Here is a 19,075-nt window from a genome sequence, read left to right as displayed (position 1 = left end):
CCTAGCCAAGAGGAAAGCCCTCAAACCGCTGACCGAATGGCTGAGAGAAAGGAAGATTGCATATCGCTGTAGCTTCCCTACAGCTCTCCTTCACATGGGAAGGAACTCTCCTGCATATCCAGGCCCTCAAGGAATCCTAAAGACTCATGAACCCGGAGGCGGAACACACCAGCCCTCCTCCCAACAAGGAGGGGGCACAACGAGCATCCCTTAAATCCTGGTTCCGTCTCCCCCCCCCCCCCCAGAAACAAGCAGTCCAATCACCACTGACTGGCTAATAATCGGAGGTCCCTTAGAGGCGGGCAGCGATCGCCGATCCGAAATCGACCAGCAACGGCAGTCTCCACCAGCAAACAGATCTGAGCAAAACTCGGGGCCCCAGGGCCCCCCCCCGTTCAAGCAGATGTCTTAAAGATCACTTCACCCTTCGAGACGGGCAAAGCTGGTGATGGTGCCCCCAGAGGCGAGGGAGCAAGAGAAAGTCTGGCGATTCCCGATCACCAAGTTCCTTACGCCCCACTATTCTAATGAGAGGCGCTGTTGCATCTATCTGAAGAGGCGCGTTAGCCCGGCTGCCTGCCCCGTTGGTTGACAGCTGGCCCGGAAAACTGGTTTTTGGTCACGGGGGTGGGGGAGGGGCAAATGCCCAGAAGAGCACCTACAAGGAGGGGCTATCTTAATCTCGGGGGACAAATCAAGCTGCATAATGTCACATCATCGTAATGGCCTCCCAGGATAAGGCTAGGACCATATTCACCAGGCACATGGAGGGCCTCAGTGCTCCACGGAAGAGGAAGCTAGTTAGCCTGGCCCAGCAGGCGGCAGATGTCTTCCTACAAGAAACTAATTTACTAGTAAGCGACGAAAGACGCATCAACTTCGACGTTATCCCAAACATTATTTCGCCTCAGCAAGCCAGAACAAAAAGGGGGGTGGCCATTCTTCTCAGTCGGGACTTTTCACCATCGAGGGTTACAGTTAAGAGACCCGCAGGGGCATTACCTACTGCTGAGGGGGTCTTCTAATTGAACTTCCTATTACCCTAATTTCAATCTACAGCCCAAACAAGAAAAAGGGACAATTCCTCTGCACTCTGCTTCCTATAATCTCAGCATTTGCTAAGGGCCACTTGCTAATCAGGGTGGTGGGGGGATTTCAATCTCCCTCCAGATCCGAACCTAGACAAAACTCTTCCGCCATCTAGAGAAGAGTTTGTTAAAGCCTTGGCAATGGACGAATTCCTACGGGGAACTGAATCTATTGATGTATGGAGGCTATTGAACAGCGGGCGGCGAAAGACTACACCTTCTCCCACGTACACAGAGGCCACTCGAGGATTGACCTGCTATTAGCTTCAAACGCAATGATTTCCTGTATAGAGGACATACAAATTGGGCATATTGCCGTGTCAGACCATGCTCCCATTTCCATGAACCTGGGGACCAAAGGCTTCCCGGATCCACCCCAAAGACAATGGAAATTGCAGGACCATATCCTCACAGACATAGCCGCCAGTTCGGAATTGGCCGAGTCGCTGACAAACTTCTTTAAAAGAAAACTCCACCGGAAGTACCCCGACTGCCATCGTCTGGGATGCAATGAAACCCTGGGCGGGTGTCAATGGATGCTGCAGCTAAGCTCAGAAGCCAATCTCATCAGCAACAAGCCAAGCTGGAGGAGAGAGTGGTGGAGTTGGAGAACAGCTTTAAAAGGCGCCCGTCCAAATCTATAGCACGCGATCTTAAAAAGGCAAAATTGCTTCTGGAGATGCATCTGGCGGACCGCGCAGCCAGACCCCTAGCCCATACCAAACAATTCTACTACCTTAACAGTAACAAAGCAAATCGACTGCAGGCGTAAAAACAAGAAATTGCAAACAATATCCAATGCTTGTACGACAGGAGAGGGAGAAAATCGAATTGATGGCCCAACACCACAAGGAGGCCATGACAGGATCCCCGACAACTAGGTTGGCACAACTGAAATTTCTGTCCTCGGTCCCAAGAGGGCCCCCCCCATCCCGCTCTGGAAGCCCTGGAATGCCCGTTTACAGCAGAGAGGTGGGCGACACCATACGTTCTCTGAAGAACACGACCCCAAGACCAGATGGGTTCACAATCCAATTCTACAAGAATTTGCCTACATCTGAGCGCCCCAGCTAGCAACCTTATTTAACTCTTTCCTGTCGACAGGATCGACCTCCCCCTCCATGGAAGTCATTGACAGTCCTCATCCCGAAGCCTGGAAAAGACTGCGCGCAATGCGCTTCATACAGGCCTATTACACTCCTTAATAATGATGCAAAAATATTTGCAAAAACCTTGCCCAACAGATTAATCACAATTCTCCCAGACATAATATACCCGGACCAGGCGGGTTTCATCCCAGGGCGATGCACCCAAGACAACATCCGCAGAACGATCAACATCATTGAGTCGGCGACCAGGTTGGGCCAGGAGCTGGTAGTCCTCTCATTGGACGCGCACAAGGCATTCGACATGCTAGACTGGGGCTATATCAACAAAACCCTGCGCCACTTTCGATTAGGCCCAAATTTAGTAAAATGGACACTAGACAGCTATCAGAATCCCTCCACCAGGCTGGGAATTGACGAGACCAGATCTGAAAAAATCAACCCAACGAGAGGCACCATACAGGGCTGCCTCCCCCCCCCCTCATCTTTGTGCTCTCGATGGAACCATTTTCCATCAGAATTTGTAAGAATCGGTCGATTTGTGGCCTCAAAATCAAGGAAGACTATAAAGCCACCCTCTATGCCGATGTGCTACTAACGATCACTCAGGCAAAATAATCGATGAAAGCTCTATGGCAAGAATTGGAGGCATCAGGGTTCACAGTAAATCTCAAGTAGTCAAGTGCAATGGGCGTCAGTGCACCGAAGAAGCTCAAAGAAGAGTTTGAGTCCAGATACCCGATCCCATTGACGAAGTCACAGATCAACTACTTAGGGGTCCAGATTCCGAACCAAATAAAATATATAAGGCAAATGGCAGAAACATCTCCTGGTTTGGCAGAATAACTGCGATAAAAATGAACCCAACTCCAAGACTGCTATACTTCAGACTGGCCCTCCCAATAACCATCCAAAAGAGCGCTCCTAAAACTGCTCCTCAAACTGCTCCTAAAACTGCTGGCTGAGATCCCGAAGTTCATCTGGGAGGGAGAGAGCGCGAATCCCGAAACGTATCAGCAACGGGTGGCTTGGGGGTCCCCGACGTGCCCAGGTACTGCCTCGCAGCACAGCTGTCACATGCCTTCTCCATGGAAGCTAATCCACAATCGCCCCCCGATAGCTAAAACTGGAAGAGAGCTGGTGCCGGACCCCAATAGAAGCTCTACCGCACACCAAGGAGGGCAGCAGTCCTGAAGAGACTAGGCCTTTGCTAGCAACGACAAACAGTGCTGAGTTGGAGAAGAGCAGCACATCTATGGAATTGCAGGAGCATGGTAGGCCCGCTCTCACCAATCTGGGACAACCCAGACTTCTCCCCAGGAATCTCACCGAATACATTTAGCAAATGGAAAGAGGGGGAACTGCGGGTTGTTGTGGATTTCTCCAAAGGGGGTAGCCTGCTGAACTTTGAGGCCTGCAAAGCCAAGTTTCTGTTTCCGGAAACAGAGAGGTTCCGATACACTCGGCTCCGCCACTGGGTTTCAGGCGAACTGATAAGGAAACAGGGTAGTAGAGAGCTGACTGCCCTGGAACGATCACTGACCGCAACCCCCCCCCCCCCCCCCAAGGGAAAGTCTCGTCCCTATACAAGCTAGTGGATAGAACAGATCTAACCAAAAAGGAGCCTTACATGCGGAGATGGGAGAGAGACTTGGGCCAAGCCATCGACCGGGTAGAATGGGATCACATATGGACTAGAGCGCACAAAAGCTCCAAATGCGTGACAAACAAAGAAGGAACATTCAAGATCTGCTCAGATGGTACTGCACCACTGAGCTTCTGAACAAGTGCAACCCGGCCATCCCATCCCATTGCTGCCGTGGATGCTCAGAAGTGGGGACACTTTCACCTTTGTCCTGCCCCAAAGCCTTCCAATTCTGGAAATACGTCCTGGAGCAAATGAAACTGATAACAGGCCTCAATTCCGTGGGATCTGGGAATCGTTCCACTGGATTCGACTGGGGAGGGTCAATTCCCATTGACGGGCCGAATGGCGGACCTATGCTCACACCTCCTAACAGCAGCAAAGATATCAATGGCTAGACTCTGGAAGAACCCCAAAGGCCAGCCCACCAGATGTGGTGGCACAAGTGCTGGGAAATAATTGTCGCCGAAAAGATTATGCCAGCCAGATTCGGAAACAGCAACAAGTTCGACCAGACCTGGGCACCCTTCCTAGATTACACACAATACCCTGGGGTCTCAAGACCCCATCCGATCCTGCTGGATGGGGACCCAACACTAAAGGATCAATCTGGAGAGCGCAACGCAGAAAGCCGAGGTGACATGAATCACAGGCCTCCCTCTAATAGGAATCACCTACCCAACTTACCTCTCCCTTTCGAATGAACTCTGACATTGGGTCTAGCAAGCAGGCATATGTAGCCTCAACCTCGATCTAAGCTAACTGATGAACTTTTCTCCCCCCTGATCACCTCGACCGCTATCCCTACCCCACTGTGAACTTCACAATGTAATTGGCTTAATTTGTTCCTTTGTTTGGTTTGTTTAAATTTGCAATGCAAGCTTGAGAGATTACCTGCTCAGCTATGTACGGCTTGGTAGCTTGATTGTATAAATCAAAAATAAGTTTGGAAAAAATAAATTTAAAAAAGCAGTCTTGGCTGTTCTACAACAGGGCGTTTACGCAAGTACAAGAATACTAATGGTAAGGAGACAATGGTAGTGGAGAGTACACATTTTGAGGTTTACTCTTAGGCAAGCAAATCAAAACACAATTGGTGTTTGTTCCTGCAGACCAGACCACGAACTGTACCCTCGTAGCTAGGGTCGAGTGATAGTATCGCCTGTAAAATAATGTTAAAGGACATTTAACATTAACATTAGAAGAAAATAAACATTACCATACATATTACAAGAGGATAAAACCTTTTTCAGTGCCCAGTGGCGAAGAAATAGAAAGCCATCTTTGTTCGAAAATTTACAGAACTAAGAGGTACATATTATAATGTTTTTAATGATAATATGTTACTTCTATAGCGCCTTAATCCAAAGCATTTTACAGAGCACATATTTACATACAATATCACCCAACCGAAATTAGTATTCATTTCCGAAATTGGTATTCATTTATCGACCTCGGAAGGATGAAAGGCTGAGTTGGCCTTGCCGGGATTCGATCCTGCGACCTGCAGATGACGCTCAGATCGCAGCAGCGAGCGCCCAACCCGCTGAGCTATATTAACGGCATACCCTTTCGCCCTCAAAATAAGGAATTCATAAACAAAGAAACAAAGTGCCAGTGGGTATGTAAAGATGTGAACACTATCTGAGTGCAGGTAGTAGGTACTTTAGGATTACATTCTTTTTACCAAGAGTACGGGGCCTGGCAACCTTTTCATGCCCTTGACATAAACGTGGAGAAGGGGGAAACATTAAGAAGATGGGACCCCCTTGAACATGTAAATATTTTAAGCACCCAGTAAACACGAGTGCCATTTTCTATGGATCCGGGGTTCCACCAATATTGTCTTCAGAGGGACCTTTCATGCTGGAAAGCATAATTAAGCAGCTGGGTGCAGGCTCTGGTCACATCTATAGAACAGCCCTCCAGGACTAGAGTTCTAGATGGTAAAGGGGGCAGGGCCAGAAGTCAATTCTTACCTTGTATGTGGGACCAGATCTCGGACACATGACATTGCTTAGCGGAATGCAGCACCAGGACGTATCACTGCAGGACGCTCCTATGACCTTCAATTAGACCGGCCTTTCATCGGCTTCAGCTAGACACTTTAAACCCCTTATTTAGTTCCCACTTACTGCTCAAAGTGCCATAAAATGACTGTCAACGGAGGTCATTTGGCACCAAGCACGCCAACCAGGACTGGCTCTCAAACGCCAAGCGGCTGCAAAGGTTACGAGCTTTGTATTGTAACAGTAAAGACCTCAATTTAATCCAAACTGTTTTAATCATCCATATTCAAGTCTAGGGTCTGGATAAAACAGCACAGAAATATGCAGCAGTTACCACGCTTTAAGACCAGGTGCCAATAAGAAGCAGCAGCCCGAGAAGATGTATACATTGAAACCCAAACAGTGCAGCAGTCCACTCGGTTCTGGAAGATTCTGAAGGGTAAACCCGAAATAGGTGTATGAGGCAAGACAGCTACCAGTCTGACAGCATTCTTAAATTAACAGAGGCCACACGTTTGGACATAGACACGTTCTTCATACCCAGAATAATCCGTTTCTATTAAATAGATAATAAAACAAACTAATTTTAAAATATAACTAAACGCCCTTCATGCCGGATTTTAGCCTCTAACCGCAGGATCGGATACTGAGCCCGTCGTGCTGGACGCCGTCTTGTTTCAAAGACTAGCACTTTGCTGCCTGAGGTACCCTACCGGCTTTTCATCATTAGGTTAATTGTGTTAGCTTATATTACGTAAATTCCTATTTTGCAATGAATTGATTGATATACACGCCTGTTCAGTGCTTATTTTGTGGTTTTATGTTGCTACGATGGCAGAACTGCACTTCTCTACTCTGTAAAGTAGTGGTGTGCGGTAGGACCGTTACATTCAGATTAGAAAGAATTGAGGATACAAGGCACAGGTAAGCATTAACACACTCGCCGAATAAAATCCAGTGTGGAACTAAGAATCATTCTACCATCAGGCCATGCCCAGGAGGCACAAAAAATGCTCACAAAGAAATATAGTAAGAGAGTTCAGAACCAATTGCTAGACGGCTCCGCTCAACCATGTGCTTGCTCTGCTTTTTAACCACCCCAGTCCTTATGTCCTAGCCCAGAACTCTGCCAAGTGCCCGGTGATAGCAGATGGGCTTAACACTGCTAAATTTAGACTCTGCGGCCATTGTAGAAGGATTTCTAGTGCCCACCAACACCGATAGGACTCGCTTCAATTTATAGAATGGGTGCCTCACATGTTTCCACAATCAGTATGAGCTAGGTTCATGGAGCAGTTAGGTTAAGTTATTGGAAGCCATCAATGCACTGCACAAATTACATTGTAGCACTAAAAGACAAATAATGTTGCCCTGCTGGCAGTTACCAGGCAATGAGATAGTACATACAGAAGCTCTACACGGTACAGGCCTCAAGTCATCCTCAATATGAAAGAATAACACCGACATATACAGTCCCATTGAAACGCACCTTTCACACTGCTGGACACTGCTACAATTTGGACCAGGATAACGGGCTCCAAGCAGGTATGAAGCACACATGCATCATGGATATGAAAGGGAAGCGGGTGTGCGGTGGATAAGGCAGAAGAGAGAAGAGAATGCTGTTGGTGCGTGTAGAACTAGCACCAACTGGCGTCTGTACTTTCTATGTGGGTTTGGTGTGTGCACCAGAGGCGTGGTTTCCAGATGAAGGACCTATGATATGGTGTATGACTGCTGGTTGAAGTACATTGGTGAAGTTTACACGTAGATTCGAGAGATGTAGAGTGTTGGAGTGGTTAGGGGGAAGGTTTTCTCGAGCCAATTGTGTTGGCATGGTTGGTCAGCAAATGGTGAGTGACTCTGGTTGAGTAGGAGATTGTTAATGGATTCTTAAATGTGAAACAACAACGAAATGTGCTTCCTCGGGGTGCTCACGTGTGAACACAACAGTGTACAACACAGAAACATAGTGCACAATATAGGGCAATGCACCTTTAGATAGGCACAGTGTACGAAAAACAAAATCATACAATATTGAACTATTTAAATGCGCTATTTTAGGGATACTTCGATTTGAGGTACACCTGAGAATGGATATGGCACAACAGAACAATTTATTCAGGTGGAAAATTTTCACAACGCAAGCTACTCGCCAGCCCTGCGTTAGCAAGCTCTGCACGGATGTCAAAGAGAGCCCTCTGCTCGCTGTGCCACTTCACCAGGGCTATGCATTTTCCTGGGGGAATACCCCACTGGGAGACAGAATAATAGAGCACAATACAGAACAAGAACAATGTGCTTTTATGAGATCCATAACTGGGAGGGAACAAAAGAGCACACAATAAAATGGTGTTCCAAAAACCTACATGTGATACAATATAAGACACCACACAGAAATGAGTTACAACTTGAGACAGGTGAGGCCTAGGTGGGGTAGCGACAAGCAAGAGGCAAAAGGGATCATTGTCCCTTCCTGGATTGTAGCAGAAGTTAAAAACCAGAGTCTTAGGGCTATGAAAACAGGAGGCACTCTTTGCCTCTGCGCCGTTCGCGGGCCGCTTCTGATTTGAAGGGGGCCCGAAAATGTGATCTTCATTGGAGCCAAACCCGATGCAGAGGAGGTGACAAGACAAGCGAGGGGGATTTGAGCAAAATGATTGTGGCATTAAGCCCCCGTTCCAGCCCTTGGAATGGGGACTTAAGGCCATTAGCTTCCAAAAAAAAAAATAGTATATATAATTTCATTTGTTCAACGGGATGCGCGCAGAGTCCTGTTGAACGAAGGAAAATATTTTCCAAGTTGTTCGCTGTGGAAAGGGAGGCAGGGCTCATACGGGGCAGGGGCCCCTATTCCCTTTTCATGGCGGCCAGGAGCGAAGGGGAAGGAGCAGTGTTGAGTGCTGCCGCTGCAGAAATGAGGTAATTGGGGGGTGGGAAGGGACAATAAAATAAGGGGACGGGGAGGGAAGATGGCGGCGGGGGAGCCAGCCTTCTGGAAGGGATGAACGCAGGCTTTCACCAGTGGTTCAAGCCCGCATTCCTAGCCACCCGATTGGCTGGCTGCCCACGCCAGGGCGCTAATGGTAGATTTTCATCCGACAATCTGTAAGCGCTCCAAATCCAATTCACCTGCTTCAGTTTTAGCACCCAGAGCCTAAAAATGTGGGTTATCACCAGGGCAGCATGGAAATATACTCAAACATGGTTTTAATTGCCATGCTTCCATCTAAACATCAACCCCCTTTCCTCCACTAGTGCAGCTGTAATGGAGAGGGTATCACAAGTCTGGCAGCGACACAAGAGCTACAAGTTACAAAACTTTTATTAAATTATTGGGGTTTGGAAAACTCCTACTTTGCCCTATACCTACGATGGGAGTAGTCTCTACCATCAAATAAGGAAAAAAAGGTCCTAGTCAGTCTATGTCAAATCAAAATGGTCTATACTAAAACATTTTTTAAAAAATAAACTAATGCCTGCCTTATCTCTTATACAAAAAATGTGTAAAGGGGAAGGTGTATGCAAAGAAAAGTCAGTGTTCTAACAAAGGATTAAGGTGGCCTAGTCAGCTCTCCTCCCCACGTTGGACATCACAGAGTAAGGCGCCCCATGTAGACAGGATGACACTTGTCTCAGATGATCAAAAGGCAGTTCAAAATGTGGGTCGAGGCACGCTTGGCCTTCTATGTTAAAGTCACTTGTTTTTAGTACACTAAAAGTCCTTTCACAGTTCAACAAAAGTTCACGTAGGTCTTCCTCTGTCGAGTTCGGACCTGTCAAGGCATCAACAGTTCACGTAGGTCTCCCTCTATCAGACCCGGACCTCTCAACAAAAAGTACCTGATTCAATGTAGATCTCTCTCAGCCGGCCTCGGAACTTGCAATCGCAGCACTTCCAGGGGATCCCTTCCCCAAGCTTCATTCACATTTGTTAGGGGTTCCCTTCCCCTAACTTATTTCACATTCCAGGTCTCCCTCAGTCGGGTTCGGACCTCACTGATGTCGAAGACTTTCTAATGTGCAAGTGTTTTTCACAGACCACCGCAGGACCACTTCAGCTCTCCCTTATGTTATTTGCCCAAGTCTCTCTTGGTCTTGGTAATTCCATAACGCAATCAGAAAAGTTCAAAGAATTTCTCTTTAAAGCAGTCACCTTTTCACTTCCCCCTTTCGTCAGGATTAATCTTTACATTACGCATTTCAGAGTTCGTTCACTTTGTAGTTTATAACAAGACAAACATTTCACTGAGACTTTCGAGTGGGTCATTTCCTTTTGCCGGACCACTCTGCTACTCATGACTGGCTTCACAGTTATCGGTAAGTTTAAAGTGCACTACTAGTTTGCTTTCTTTTGCATCTCATCAGCGTGCATGCATGCATGCATGCATGCAACCTTCCATTGTGAGATAAACTGTTGCGGCTTCAAACTTTCCTTGACACAAACCGGCCATTCATGTCTTTCGCTAACTCACCGGTTGTTTGCATTCCTCTCTTTTCTCTGCGGCTTTGATTCACAAGTTATGGTTGATGCTACAGACTTGGCCTGTCGTTCACCCAGGAGGGTTGCTGGCGTCCTTAAAACAATGCAGGCTTCTTCTCTGGGAATTGGCTTGCTCTGCGTATCTTTCATGGTTTCCTGGAGGCAACAACCTCCTGCAGAATCTTTAGGGATTCCCTACCCCTCGCTCAGGTCCCTCGATCGGTCGTCCTGCTCAAATGAGCTTGCCTTCACCCCGGAAGATCTGCTCCTTCTCGTGTCTCACCTTGCTCAAAGTGTGTCTCAATGTTCCGCCTTTTATCCATGTGGGGGAGCTAATGGGTAGATGTGTGTAATTAAGGGCAAGTGCCTGCCCTTATTAACGGACATGTCCAATGAGATATGCAAGAGTTAACCTCTTCACTCTCAGTCGCCCTCTTCCTCGTCCCAGGTTTGTGTAGAAAGAGGGGGTGGGTTGGACGTTGGAGAATCCCATTAAAAGGGATGAGGTATAGGCACGGGAAAAGGGGAGGTGCTGTGTCTCACCATTTGATGCCTCACCCCCTGCACTGGTCCACCCCCAGGGTCTGGAGCCAAAAGGCGATGGCCCGTGTCCTGGTCACCTGAATAGAAGATTCCCAGGGTTTACATGGGAGAATACCCCTAGGATTCTCACACAGCCTACACATCAACTCCCTTCCCTCTGTCCAGCCTACACATCAACTCCCTTCACACCTAGTCCAGCATACATATCAACACCCTTCCCACACTAATCCAGCATAAACATCAATCCTTTCCCCCACCGTAGACATTCAGCCCCCACAACCTCCAGTCCAGCCTAAACATCACCCACCCAATTCTATCATGAACTAAACACCCTGAGGTATGAATGATTTAGCAGAAACCCACCAAGCAGTCCAAGTATGAATCTATCCTTCGGTTTAGTCTCCAACATAGCCTCACACCAAACATGCACTTACCTTCCTAGTTTCAATGTAACCTCCAACATAGCCTTAAGCGAGAAGTGTCTTATGTCAATCTTAGCTACCCTACATGCCTATAGCTCTAGACCCATCCCTCCATGTTCAACTTAAAGCGAATGCACTGGAGCCAGAATCGAAGGCCACTTCCAAAGGCCAAAATGAATCAACAGTTGCCGCAGAGTCCATCTTAAACACCCGAAATCCGTAAAAATACTTCCTTTGCTCAGTGCGAAACTCCCCTAATGTCGAGAATGAATCTAATAGATTGGTCTGAGGCAACATGCACCAGTACTCCCATGCCTACCCTGAACCTAGACTCCCATCCCACACCCATCTGGCTTAAGAATAACTGGGTTTTGCATACTTTGCTCGTAATCACACTTTATAATTTTGCTGTAAAGGATTGCTGCTGCAGTTGCCTAGTTTCGAACTGAATGGTTATGAATATATCAACGTTGCAAGGATGAAGAATGGATTCTGCTATTTGAACCAATAACCTGAACTTTCAACATGGACCACAGCGGAAACCATGTAACTCGCTGAGCCGTTTGGCGGGCATTAACCTAACCTAATCTACCCAGTCTCATGTTTAATATGCTGTACTGTGCATTCTGAATCTTGACATCCTGCCTAGCCAATGCTTGTATAGGCATATCCATTTTAAACACTACTTTCAGTAACGCACCTCGCTGCACATCTGTCAGAAATATAAAGAGGCTATCACGCTCTGAAATCCTGATCAGATAGCAGTGCAGCAGGATTCTGCCCTGACAATAACTATTTCAAGAAAAATTCTGAAAGTGCAATATGGACGGGATAATACATAAACGTAATACAATTTACCTAGAGATTATTGTGAGAACGTTTGACAAAATAGTTTCTGGTAACATTTTAATCCCAAATAATGTCTTTGGTAATACTGCTTAATTTACTGCGCACCTATAGAAATTAACTATTTTGCCCATTGTTGTCCTAACTTGGACAACTCTTCATGGGTTGGAATCACGTTTTGCATCAGGACCATCATTACACGCTCTTTAATTAATGCACATTCAACCGTCTACCATTCCGTGGATGGGAATGAATAGATATCCGATTATAAATCAAACATCTTGCTTTTAAATGAAACCGAGCTAAATGATGCAGCTGGTCGTGTTAAACTTACCTAACGGCCAACGACACTCACTTTTCACGTAGAGTGCATAAAAGTGGCAGTGACCATTTGATTAAATAAAAAATTAAAATATATCAGATGAACCCAACTTCCTTATCCTCGCGTGAGGTGTCCTCCAAGTTGATATTTTCAAACTAAGAGTGAACTTTTTGTTTACTCCATCACTCCCTAACACTACAAACAAATACCTCTTATTAACATGATCTACTTCAGTCAATACATGTATAGCCTTAGAAGGCCTTATGGACAAAAACAGGCCAACTGACTTTCACACTACCAGGATGATAAAAATCAAGCTCATGGTAAGTCACATGACTACTTAGAAAGAAACACTTAACTATCACACATTTGGGCACTCCGATTCTTAATTGAACAGATCCTACAGCGGTTAACCTTACTAGTACCTTTTTGCCACCATCTACCTGGAACACCATAGGTTGAAATGTTCTGTTCAAAAGATCAGCCCTCTAAGGTCTTCTATACTTTAGATCAGTCGCTTACCAAAATGTGACTCCTTTGACCGATCTCCATAATCAAATCGAAACCTAAGGCTTGCTAACACATTACGGATTAAGTTGCACCATAAAAAGATATACATGGTAAACCATTATGACAATGTTGGTTTTCTCCAGAATTCTGCGGTACGTTACTAGACCCAAGTAAGGCACAAAGTAAATGGTTTAAGGACAAAACCAGAGGAAAATTGGACCCATCTACAGAAAGAAACACGACAAGAATGATGATCCAGATTTTAGCCAAAAAACACCAACCAGCATGAGGGGTAGCTAATACATGATTTTTTTTTTAAATCAAATCTTTAAAATATTTTACATTATTTGTTTTAGTTATTGGTCAAATATTAATGTGCGAGAAAGGGTTTGCTGCCTGGATACATGCCTCATTAATTAATCCCAAACGTTTATTTCATTTGACTTGCATCTTGTCACCTCTGACCAAATAAGAAACAGTCATTACAATTGCCCTTCTCACACAGTAAAGGAAAGTGTAGATGACCTACTTTTATTATTATTTTTTTAAAATACTACATTTATAAACAATTCCCATATTCTTAGGAACCCACCCTTGGCCTATAGCAGCCCAATAACTATAGGACGCCTATATACAATTACAATTCTTGAAAAAAGTTGACATTTAGCAATTACAGACGTTCGCCGAGTTGCATGACTTGTCAGTTGAGTGGCAGTCCAGTTTTAGGCCAGGTGGTGGAACAGAGACTGAGCTCGATGATGCGAGGGAGCAGCTGCTTTGTAATATGTACCGTCATCAGGACTTACTTCTCATTATGTTGGATCTTTCTGCCGTTTTGACACCATTGACCACAAGACCACTGGTTTCAGCGAGCGTTCCGTGGCTGGGGAGGTCCGATAAGGCCCAAAGTGGTGCAATTAATTATTAGCCAACCTAAATTGAGTCAGCCTGGAGTGCTTAACGACTAGACATGGCCCAGAATATTTAAGTGATGCTTGCGTCTTCATTATCTCCACAAATTAATATACATGTAAAACCTGTCCACGATACTGCATGGCCTGAATGGTATGCCACATAACTCACATTTTCTCCATCATGGATTACAACATATTGGCCGAATTTAAATTGTAACAAAACAGATGTCAATTATTAGCCCATGTAGACAGCAACAAGCCTACATCATTTTACATTCGATTCTCGAGACTTACTAGTGCTTCCCAATGTGAAAAACATTACTCCAATTTGGTGGTCGTTCACTACATTTGGCTTTTTAAACACAATGCCACACCTCAATGATAGGGACTACAGCAAGAGTCAGTTCCAAACTGAACTACTGCACTGCTACCTACATTGGTGCCCTAAAATGCTAATGAAACGTGAAGATGTTGCCAAATCATGTTGCTAGCATTATTAGCAATTCGACCTACAACTTCAGTACCACTTTTATCCTATGCCACCCCCACTGGCCGCCTATCAAGCTTGAATACACTGAGGTTGCCAAGTTACCTGTTCCTCTTATGGTTAGTATACAAGGAACTGTCTAGACTTTCAAGATGAACAATACAGTTTATGACTCTTCCTTGTTAATATGCCACTTGCAGGGGGCAAAGGCTTCTCTGCTCAGGGTGCCAGCCTCTAGAACAGGCGCCCCCCTTTTCTTACAGCAGAAGCACTTCGTATGCACATACACTCTATGGCTTGGCCAGCTGTTGTTGCTGGCTCTAGTGCCTGTGGGGCGGGTTGTAGAGTTATATACAGATATTTAACTTATGGAGTGTTGGATTATGTCCAGTGTTAAACACCCATCGCCGACCAACGTCTGCACGAGTGCATTGCAGCTCTGCATAACGCATGTGAGCATGAACTGTATCCCCGTGCAGTACATCCAAACACCCCCCTCTGCATACAGCTTCCCTTCCACCTAATCCCGCCTGGCCTAACCCACCCCAGGTCCAGCCTGCCGCCTCCCCCATATCCCAGCTCCAGCCTGCCGCCTCCCCATATCCCAGCTCCAGCCTGCCGCCTCCCCCATATCCCAGCTCCAGCCTGCCGCCTCCCCCATATCCCAGGTCCAGCCTGCCGCCTCCCCCATATCCCAGGTCCAGCCTGCCGCCTCCCCCATATCCCAGGTCCAGCCTGCCGCCTCCCCCATATCCCAGGTCCAGCCTGCCGCCTCCCCCATATCCCAGGTCCAGCCTGCCGCCTCTCCGATATCCCAGGTCCAGCCTGCCGCCTCCCCCATATCCCAGGTCCAGCCTGCCGCCTCCCCCATATCCCAGGTCCAGCCTGCCGCCTAACCCATATCCCAGGTCCAGCCTGCCGCCTAACCCATATCCCAGGTCCAGCCTGCCGCCTAACCCATATCCCAGGTCCAGCCTGCCGCCTAACCCATATCCCAGGTCCAGCCTGCCGCCTCTCCCATATCCCAGGTCCAGCCTGCCGCCTCTCCCATATCCCAGGTCCAGCCTGCCGCCTCTCCCATATCCCAGGTCCAGCCTGCCGCCTCCCCCATATCCCAGGTCCAGCCTGCCGCCTCCCCCATATCCCAGGTCCAGCCTGCCGCCTCCCCCATATCCCAGGTCCAGCCTGCCGCCTCCCCCATATCCCAGGTCCAGCCTGCCGCCTCCCCCATATCCCAGGTCCAATATCCCAGGTCCAGCCTGCCGCCTAACCCATATCCCAGGTCCAGCCTGCCGCCTCCCCCATATCCCAGCTCCAGCCTGCCGCCTCCCCCATATCCCAGCTCCAGCCTGCCGCCTCCCCCATATCCCAGCTCCAGCCTGCCGTCTCCCCCATATCCCAGCTCCAGCCTGCCGCCTCCCCCATATCCCAGGTCCAGCCTGCCGCCTCCCCCATATCCCAGGTCCAGCCTGCCGCCTCCCTCATATCCCAGGTCCAGCCTGCCGCCTAACCAATATCCCAGGTCCAGCCTGCCGCCTCTCCCATATCCCAGGTCCAGCCTGCCGCCTCTCCCATATCCCAGGTCCAGCCTGCCGCCTCTCCCATATCCCAGGTCCAGCCTGCCGCCTCCCCCATATCCCAGGTCCAATATCCCAGGTCCAGCCTGCCGCCTAACCCATATCCCAGGTCCAGCCTGCCGCCTAACCAATATCCCAGGTCCAGCCTGCCGCCTAACCCATATCCCAGGTCCAGCCTGCCGCCTCCCCCATATCCCAGGTCCAGCCTGCCGCCTCTCCCATATCCCAGGTCCAGCCTGCCACCTCCCCCATATCCCAGGTCCAGCCTGCCGCCTCTCCCATATCCCAGGTCCAGCCTGCCGCCTCCCCCATATCCCAGGTCCAGCCTGCCGCCTCCCCCATATCCCAGGTCCAATATCCCAGGTCCAGCCTGCCGCCTCCCCCATATCCCAGGTCCAGCCTGCCGCCTCCCCCATATCCCAGGTCCAGCCTGCCGCCTCCCCCATATCCCAGGTCCAGCCTGCCGCCTCTCCCATATCCCAGGTCCAGCCTGCCGCCTCCCCCATATCCCAGGTCCAGCCTGCCGCCTCCCCCATATCCCAGGTCCAGCCTGCCGCCTCCCCCATATCCCAGGTCCAGCCTGCCGCCTCCCTCATATCCCAGGTCCAGCCTGCCGCCTAACCAATATCCCAGGTCCAGCCTGCCGCCTCTCCCATATCCCAGGTCCAGCCTGCCGCCTCTCCCATATCCCAGGACCAGCCTGCCGCCTCTCCCATATCCCAGGTCCAGCCTGCCGCCTCCCCCATATCCCAGGTCCAATATCCCAGGTCCAGCCTGCCGCCTAACCCATATCCCAGGTCCAGCCTGCCGCCTAACCAATATCCCAGGTCCAGCCTGCCGCCTAACCCATATCCCAGGTCCAGCCTGCCGCCTCCCCCATATCCCAGGTCCAGCCTGCCGCCTCTCCCATATCCCAGGTCCAGCCTGCCGCCTCCCCCATATCCCAGGTCCAATATCCCAGGTCCAGCCTGCCGCCTCCCCCATATCCCAGGTCCAGCCTGCCGCCTCCCCCATATCCCAGGTCCAGCCTGCCGCCTCCCCCATATCCCAGGTCCAGCCTGCCGCCTCCCCCATATCCCAGGTCCAGCCTGCCGCCTCCCCCATATCCCAGGTCCAGCCTGCCGCCTCCCCCATATCCCAGGTCCAGCCTGCCGCCTCCCCCATATCCCAGGTCCAGCCTGCCGCCTCCCCCATATCCCAGGTCCAGCCTGCCGCCTCCCCCATATCCCAGGTCCAGCCTGCCGCCTCTCCCATATCCCAGGTCCAGCCTGCCGCCTCCCCCATATCCCAGGTCCAGCCTGCCGCCTCCCCCATATCCCAGGTCCAATATCCCAGGTCCAGCCTGCCGCCTCCCCCATATCCCAGGTCCAGCCTGCCGCCTCCCCCATATCCCAGGTCCAGCCTGCCGCCTCCCCCATATCCCAGGTCCAGCCTGCCGCCTCCCCCATATCCCAGGTCCAATATCCCAGGTCCAGCCTGCCGCCTCCCCCATATCCCAGGTCCAGCCTGCCGCCTCCCCCATATCCCAGGTCCAGCCTGCCGCCTCCCCCATATCCCAGGTCCAATATCCCAGGTCCAGCCTGCCGCCTCCCCCATATCCCAGGTCCAGCCTGCCGCCTCCCCCATATCCCAGGTCCAGCCTGCCGCCTCCCCCATATCCCAGGTCCAGCCTGCCGCCTCCCCCATATCCCAGGTCCAATATCCCAGGTCCAGCCTGCCGCCTCCCCCATATCCCAGGTCCAGCCTGCCGCCTCCCCCATATCCCAGGTCCAGCCTGCCGCCTAACCCCCATATCCCAGGTCCAGCCTGCCGCCTAACCCCCAGCTTCAACCTGTTGACCCCCATGACAGGCTGGCATGTTGCCTGCCACCCCCCAGGTGCAGCCTGCTGCTCCCCCCAACCCCCAGGTCCAGCCTGCTGCTCCCCCCACCCCACCCCCAGGTCCAGCCTGCTACTGCTCCCCCCCACCCCCAGCTGCTTCCCCCCAGCCTGCTGCTACCTCCCCCCCCCACCCCCAGATCCAGCCTGCTGCTGCTCCCCCCACCCCCAGGTCCAGCCTGCTGACTCCCCTGCCCCCCCCCCCCATTGAAAGGCTGGCATGTTGCAGCCCCGAGGTGACCGAGGCCGGCCCCGTCACTGCGGGGTGACCGACCACCTGTCCGAAGGCGCTGACGGTTTACTGGGGCGGTGCCATTCCAGCCCATGGGGATCACTCAACACGGTGAAAAGGACAAGAAGTGTGGGTCACACCCCCCGGCGAGGAAGAGTTCAACAGCACACCCCAAGCCCCTGCCTTAATCCCTCGCACTCCCAGGCCGCCAGTATACGCGGAGACCAGCATGGTCGTGAGCGGAGTCAATCGATAGCCCCGTCGCACCCACCTCCGACCTGCGATGCCATCTTCCACTCGGCTCCCGACTCCGAGCGCGTCCCAACTCCAACTGCTGCCGGCTCCGCGGTCACGTGACGCGGCGGCGCCACCGACAGCGACGACGGGCTGGCGACGGACTGCGCGGGGGCCGCCATCTTAGCCTCGCGGGGATAGAGAGAGGCATGGGAGCTGCAGGCCTTGGAAGCACGCGTGCAATGTCCAGCGGCGGAGACCGCAGCGCGTCTGGCACGCGCCCCGCACGCGCTCCAGCAAAAGAGGACCTTCGCGCGGACAGTTATTTTTCAAATGTCTAGAGTAGAGGGCATGTTGCCAGAGACTCCAGAACAAAGATGAAGACTACAAGTCCCACTTGTATCAAGTCTGTGATAGTCCGTGTATTATAGGTTCCTGAGCGCGCGCTGCAAAAATGCCCAATCCACCGTCATGTCTCCACAGTATGCTGGCCACTGGCCAACGTTTTGATATCCTTTTGCAGGGTGATGTCACAGCGTCCGTCACGTTTGGCTCGCCCCATTTGTAATTTCAATTTGTTAATAGCTCTTAACACCTGGTTTAATTGAAATGCAAATAGTTTGCCCTTGGGATGTGATGGTCACGTTTTTTCACTGCAAACATGACCATCATGGCCGCAGGAACAAAGCATTAGCATTTGAATGAAGCCAGGTGTCAGAGCGTTAGCAGCTGGACCTGCAGGCTCAAAAGGAGCCGGGCTGTGGAGCCAACCAGAGAAA

At 50.2% G+C, this 19,075-nt stretch overlaps 1 protein-coding gene across 2 annotated transcripts in view; it reads right to left on the bottom strand.

Annotated features, from left to right (window-relative positions):
• The window catches only part of FUNDC2 (FUN14 domain containing 2), a 294,318-nt gene extending 275,721 nt beyond the window's left edge, over positions 1-18,597 (bottom strand). Inside the window, exon 1 of one of the 2 annotated variants that reach the window (XM_069648980.1) lies at positions 18,334-18,597. In XM_069648980.1, the coding sequence (XP_069505081.1) occupies positions 18,334-18,478 (145 nt within the window). In that variant the 5' untranslated portion in view covers positions 18,479-18,597. The remainder of the gene's footprint in view (positions 1-18,333) is intronic. The other variant, XM_069648979.1, reaches the window with a different exon arrangement.
• Between the last annotated feature and the right edge of the window lie 478 nt (positions 18,598-19,075).

This window comes from Ambystoma mexicanum, chromosome 2q, assembly GCF_040938575.1.
Source record: "Ambystoma mexicanum isolate Mex_15411 chromosome 2q, UKY_AmexF1_1, whole genome shotgun sequence".
Taxonomy (NCBI): Eukaryota; Metazoa; Chordata; class Amphibia; order Caudata; family Ambystomatidae; genus Ambystoma; species Ambystoma mexicanum.
This window is presented reverse-complemented; position numbering and strand designations above follow the sequence as displayed.